This window comes from Myodes glareolus, chromosome 8, assembly GCF_982192425.1.
Source record: "Myodes glareolus chromosome 8, mMyoGla1.1, whole genome shotgun sequence".
Taxonomy (NCBI): domain Eukaryota; kingdom Metazoa; phylum Chordata; class Mammalia; order Rodentia; family Cricetidae; genus Myodes; species Myodes glareolus.
Window position 1 is genome coordinate 31245258 of NC_142033.1, and position 6914 is coordinate 31252171.

General features: G+C 39.4%; 1 protein-coding gene and 1 long non-coding RNA gene across 6 annotated transcripts in view; one reads left to right on the top strand and one right to left on the bottom strand.

The window, feature by feature from the left end:
• The window catches only part of Nmu (neuromedin U), a 29088-nt gene extending 25151 nt beyond the window's left edge, over positions 1 to 3937 (top strand). For all 5 annotated transcript variants that reach the window (XM_085691752.2, XM_085691750.2, XM_085691751.2 and 2 more), the window contains 2 exons: positions 430 to 469; positions 3777 to 3937. In XM_085691752.2, coding sequence (XP_085547878.2) covers positions 430 to 465 — 36 coding nt within the window. In that variant the 3' untranslated portion in view covers positions 466 to 469; positions 3777 to 3937. The remainder of the gene's footprint in view (positions 1 to 429; positions 470 to 3776) is intronic.
• LOC125387455 (uncharacterized) lies at positions 3031 to 6843 on the bottom strand. The gene is made up of 3 exons (XR_007227858.3): positions 6606 to 6843; positions 3830 to 4184; positions 3031 to 3410 (listed from the first exon to the last, which is right to left on the bottom strand). It is a non-coding gene; the product is annotated as an uncharacterized LOC125387455 (long non-coding RNA).
• Positions 6844 to 6914: the final 71 nt, after the last annotated feature.

Consider the following 6914-nt stretch of genomic DNA (forward strand, 5'->3'; position numbering starts at 1 on the left):
AAAATTTATATCAGCAAGTTGGAGAATAGACTGGACTGGATTGCAGGACTGGATTGACAAGCAGGAACATACAACATGGAACCACCATGACTTTGGAAAATTAGCATGGTTCGCATCAAAATGAAATTTGAGAACATTTCTTATCGAATGTTGGTTCCCTATAAGCAAAACGAAGTAGTTTCTAATTCATTGTGGTCCTGGCAGCTTTAGCAGTGTCTCAGAACTTGGTAGAAATATATATTTCCAAGTTCCACCTCGGACTCAGTCAATCAGAAACTGCAGCTGTGGGGTCCAACGAGCCCTTTTCTGTTCTGTCCATAGCTTGTCAGGTCACCTCAATGACCTCCTTTATATTATTAGGCTTCTTTCAATGGCAATTACCTCACATTATTAGTTACAATGATTTCTTTCCAATCTATTATTTTGCAGCCACGCAATGGGAAGAGGTCAGCAGGTTTCATTTAAAATGGTATGTGTCAAAAATAGATAAATAAATAAATATGAAACAGCATGTGTTTCACAAATGAACTCGACTTAGAAGTTTCTGTTTGCTGCAAACTAAACCACACTCATATATGCTTCTATTGTTCAATTGCATATATACACTAACATTATATATAAATACTTCAATTATAGGGGCAATGCAGGCTTTAGGAATGGGAAGTACTGGTATTTCAGGGTTAGATTTGCTTTGATCCTAGTATTCCTTGGTCTATGACACAATGGTCGCCATCCAAAGAGATTTTTGGAAATGATGATCCCATCATTGTTTATTGTGCACATCATAAAATTAATTCCTATTCTGTTCGTCAGCTCCACTGGAGCAGGCTGGGATTCACTTGAAGGTACTTCTGTCTTCCAACTAACTCATACTCAAAAAATGTTTATAAATCTGGGGATGTAGCTCAGTTGGTAGAGTGGTGGCCGACATGCACGAAGCCACATATCCAGTCTCAGGACCGGTGAAGCCACATAAGACCCTATCTCAAAAGTGGCGGGTGTTGCTGGGTCCTGAGGTAGCTTTATTCCCGATCTTCTGAGAAATTGCCATACTGATTTCCAGAGTGGTTGTACAAGTTTACATTCCCACCAGCAATGCACATTCCCCTTACTCCACATCCTCTCCAGCATCTTAAGCTATCAGGGGTCTTTTTTTCTTAGCTATTCTAATGGATATAAGATGGCATCTCAGAGTCATTTTTGCGTTTCCCCGTGTCTAAAGTTGTTGAGCACTTCCTTAAGTGTCTTTCAGCCATTTGAGATTCTTCTGTTGAGAAATCTCTGTTTAGTTCTGTACCCCATTTTTAATTGGATTATTTGGAATTTTGATGTCTAATTTCTTGAGTCCTTTATATATTTTGGAGATCAGTCCTCTGATGTGGGGTTAGTGAATATCTTTTCCTGTTTAGTAGGCTGCCTTTTTATCTTTTTGACTGTGTCCTTTACAGAATCTTCTCAGTTTCCAGAGGTCCCATTTATTTATTGTTGCTCTCAGTGTCTGTGCTGCTAGTATTATATTTAGGAAGTGGTCTCCTGTGCCCATGCATTGAAGGCTACTTCCCACTTTCTCTTCTACCAGGTTCAGTGCAGTTGGATTTATATTGAAGTCTTTAATCCATTTGGACTTGAGTTGTGTACATGGTGATAGATATGGATCTATTTTCATTCTTATACATGTTGACATCCAGTTATGCCAGCACCATTTGTTGAATATGTTTTCTTTTTTCTATTGTATATTTTTAGCTTCTTTGTAAAAAATCAGGTGTTCATAGGTGTATGAATTAATATCCGTGTCTTCAATTCGATTCCATTGACCCTGCTGTCTGTTTTTATGGCAACACCAAGCTGTTTTCACTACTGTAGCTCTATAATAGAGCTTTATGTCAGGGATGGTGATGCTTCTGGACGATGATGGGGACACCCACTGAAACAGTTTACCTGAACTAATCAGAGCTCACCAACTCCAGCTGAACAAGGAAGGAACAAACATAAGTCCAAACTATACCCTTGAATGTAGGTGACAGTTGTTGTATGGCTGGGATAGACTGTGGGGTCACTGGCAGTGGCACCAGGATTTATCCCTACTGCTTGTACTGGCTTTTAGGAAACCTATTCTCTTTGGATGGATACCTTGTTCAGCCTAGATATAGTAGGGAGGGTCTTGGACCTTCCCCAAATTAATGTGCCTTACCCTCTCTGGGGAATGAGGGAATAGGTAGAGGTAATGGGAGGAGGGGAAGAAGAGGGAACTGGGGTTGGCATGTAAAATGTAAAATATAGTTTGTTTTATTTAAAAAAATAAAGTAAAATAAATTTTTTAAAAAGTGGCAGGTGGGAGAGCACTGGACAGATGAAGCAGAGGTTTGAGTGCTTGCCATTTATGCAAAGGACCAGAATTTGGTTCCACCACCCACACTGGGCAGCTCTCAATTTCCTATAATTAATACTAGCTCCTAGGGATCTGACACTCTCTTCTGACCTCCACAGGCACCCCACACCACACACACACACACACACACACACACACACACACACACACACACACACACACACTTTAAAAATTAAAATGAGCAAAGCAGAAATTTCTTAAAGCAAAAAAAATCTGGATCTTTGAAGAAAAATAAGTTATTTCACCCAGCTTATTCTAGATAAAGACAAAACTATAAATATACAAAAGCAGAAATGAAAAGCTAGAGATTGAAACAACTAGAGGAGTTAAAGTCACCAGAACCTTTTCCACACAGTCACAGAGGGAAGTGGAATCTGATCAATTTAGTATGAACCTTGCTCTGAAGTTCAGAAAATGCAGTTTTATGTTCATTCCCAAGGCTAGGGTCTACTTAGTCTATTTTGCTCACAATTTTATTTGCAAATAAAATAGTAATTCAACAGTCATTTCCCTCTCTTGATTTTGTCATCTGACTACCTAATCTCTTGCTTTATTCTGGTAACATTTAGTAAGAAAATAAGTATAAAATGTGAGTGACATCATGGCAGATATGTGAGTAAACCAGCAAGAAAATCTTTTTTGATAGCTCTTATTTTATTGAGATAGCAGTTTCATTACATGTGGTCCAGGAACATTCAAATGGGAGCTTAAACAAAATCAGATATAAAAGACCAATCGCCAACTATAGCAGCCAATGACATCACATTTGCTGATGATACCTCAGTGGCCACAGAGCCATTCAGCATGGCTTCTTTAGCGGTGAGTTCTTGGAAACCCCCAATCAGCACTTGGGATTTTTCTTCACCATCTGAGAGTTGTAAGAAGCTTAGCTGGAGTTGGAGACCAACTTATCCTTGGTACAGAGCCAAAATGTGGCTGACTGAGGCTTGGATTAGGTCACCGCAGCATTCAGCAGTGCCAGGGTTTTCTCTGTGAGCTTATGGATAAACTGTGCCATGGTCTAAGGCGGATATGGGGAAAACGTGACATATTTATAATTCTTATTGGTACTAATAAGCTCCAGTAAATTACTTTTACATTGTTAAATATATTGTTAAATATTATAACCTATTAGGCATACAGATTTGTAGAATAAATGTGCCATTAGAGAGTGATTAGGTGATAAATTGGAAAATACAGAGAGAGAGAGAGAGAGAGAGAGAAAGAGAGAGAGAGAGAGAGGCTGAAGAATAGTTGGGAAATATCTCAATTGCCAATGTTATTATACAATAACAAAATATTCATAGAAATGTCTATATAAGCATAATATGTACATATTCCTCGCCTCACATATATGTGAACCTAATTCATCTTTTTCTTTTTACAGATGTCAACTAATTTTCCATTGAAACAGTGTGATGAGATATATAATATACTTACATTTTGTTTTAAAAAAGGATTCCTCCTAAATTTACTCTGTTACAAACCCCTGCTTCGTAACATTCTCTGTGTTCGAGTTGTTGAAAATAAAACAGCATCTTAAAAACCTTTCATGGAATGTTTCAGTGATTAATCATGCACAGCAAAGCCTCTGTTAAAGATGCTCCGTAGGTCCTGTAGCTCTCGATAATGTTGACACACATACATTTTAGGTGTTTACGTAAGACACTCGCTCATAGAGAGTTGGATGAACGATTTTAGGTTTTCCAGATTGGATTACGTCAGTGATGAAGTCATAAGGTCCGATTGCAGATTCTCATAATGGTCCATGTCTGTAATTGCAGCCTTTGGGATGCTAATGCAAGACAGGGGCAAGTTTAAGGCTAGCCTGGGCTATGCAACAAGGCTCTATCTAAAAAAATAAATAAAATAAAATAAAATAAAACAAAAGCAAACGAAACAACAACAAAATAGAGCACTAGCTATGTTAGAGTACCAATGGGAATTACTCAAGTTATGACTTAGTCAATATTCTAGTAAGCAAGCTATGATTTATATATTACAAAGTAGATTTCAGATTGCTACAAATCAGAAGGCTTTCCCTGGCCAAGTGACAGTAATTAGTTTCTCTGAGATTGTTTCCCCTTGAAACCAGTGAAGGACATCCAACCTTCTATCATTACCAGGAAAAAAAACCCAGCTTTTCCAGGAGTTGATGATAACCATACTCGTGGAATTTAAATAACATGTTTTGTGAAGAAAGCTCCTGAATTATTCTTCCTACCAAGCGCTAGGAAAGAAATAAATTAAGAGGAAACTGAGAGGAAAAACCATCACATTCTTCCTTTAAAAGCAAATTGCTTTGGCAGGGTGAACCTTAGTGCAGTGAGGGTCCTCTACACTAAAGCCATGAATGCATGGGGCAGCATTAGCTGTCTGTACACCGTAGTTCTATTAACTTGGATTTTAAAATCATTTCTTTTTTTAAATATTTATTTATTTATTATGTATACAATATTATGTCTGTGTGTCTGCCTGCACAGAAGAGGGCATCAGATCTCATTCCAGATGGTTGTGAGCCACCATGTGGTTGCTGGGAATTGAACTCAGGACCTTTGGAAGAGCAGCCAGTGCTCTTAACCGCTGAGCTGTCTCTCCAGCCCTTTAAAATCATTTCTTTTGTTAACATACATCATATTGAAAGACCCCCCGATATCAGGGAGACTCTTACTCAAGCCTCGGGATAACACGACGCCCCCCCCAGTAACTCATGAGAGACCCTCCTTGCTGCAATCACACGAGGTTTAATGACAAGACGACAAGATGGGAACCAGTGCACTGGGGCCGAGACTCATAACCTATGCAGGGGAAGAGTTCGACCTCGAGTGACCTGGAGAAGTAGTTTTTATAGGAAGAAACCAGACAGCCCAGTAATCCGAAAGGGGGGCAGGGAGGGTGTCACAGAAAATTCCGAAAATTCCAGTGATGATTACAAGGGGGCAACTCCCTGCCTCTCAAGATCATTCTCAAGGTCATTTCCTATTCTAAAAGTACCAATGATAATTACTAGGAGGTGATAATTACTAGGGGGAATCTCCCTGTTTCTCAAGATTACTCTCAAGATTACAATCTACCTTTATCTTCAGCTAGTTCCTGAAACCCTGAAATTGGCTAATCCTAGATTTCTGATTCTTCTCTTCCTGCTAGATTTTTGGCTCTGTTTTCCTGCTAGGGGGATCTGGATTTATCCAGGTCTTTCAATATATTGTGGTATTTTAATACATATTTATAGTTGTCCTTACTCATATTTACCCCTCACTGTTCTTGCTACCCCTCTTGGTTCCCTCCTCCCTGCCAAGGAATCCCTCTTCTGATTCCATATCGTATATCCATATCCATACATTACATATGAGAAAAAAACATGCACTATTTTGTCTTTTTGGCCCTCCCCCTACCTTCTTTGATCAAAATAAGGAAAGGGGGCTTGAATATTTGGCAGGAAGGTCCCTTAAAAGTCCAGGTAGATATAAATTGCTTGTGTATTTTAAGGAGCTTCACGTAAAAGTGAGGAAGAGTGAAAAGCAGAAATACCAGGACATGGTTACTGATATTTCCACTTACCAGTGTGTCATACACAAACACTAGAGGGTGCTTGGGGAGTAGAAGCCATAGTAGAATCTATATTGATTATTAGAATCTATATTAATCTGCACTGATCACTGTAGGTGAATGGCTCCACTGATGAACTCAAGTTTAAAATTGTGTCATTAACTACATTTTTTTGCTTTTAAAAAAATTCTCTTGAGTATATCTCTGGGACCATGAGCATAAATTTATGTGGTGGCGCACGCCTTTAATCCCAGCACTTGGGAGGCAGAGGCAGGTGGATCTCTGTGAGTTTGAGGCCAGCCTGGTCTACAAGAGCTAGTTTCAGGACAGGCTCCAAAGCTACAGAGAAACCCTGTCTCAAAAGAACCAAAAACAAAACAAAAAAACTCCTTTCCCTAATGTAAACAGATTATGTCTCCTACCTAAACCAGAGCTCCTAAAGGGAGTGGGGTTCTTTTTCTAGTGATTTTTGTTCTGTATTGATTTTGTTTTGCGACAATATATAGCCCAGGTTGATCCCCCAGCTTCCATGCTCCTTTCCCATCTACCCACGGGCTTGTGGTACCAGGTGAACTTATAGTCTCATTGAGAAGCTGATGGAAAATTTTGGTCCAAGTTTAAAAAAAAATAAAAATTAAAAAAGACAGACACAAAAAATTACACTCACAACTTAGGGGAAGTGCCTAGATACTCCTTAAAATCTATCTTCAGACAGACGATGGACACAGTTTAAGAACCCCTCGGAAGGGTTCACCTCCCAAGGAATTTTTTTTTTCTCTCCATGAATACTGGATTCAACCTTGAGGAGCAGTGGACGTGACAGTGGTAGAGGTTGGCTTGAATAGCAATAAGAACACCATTACGTGACCAACAGGCATCCCACAGCTCGAGCTAGAGCCCCCTCCCCCTAGACTTGATGAATCAGGGCTCACACACCTGGGACCTGGGCCTCTGTGTTGCCTGGCAACTGAGCTTA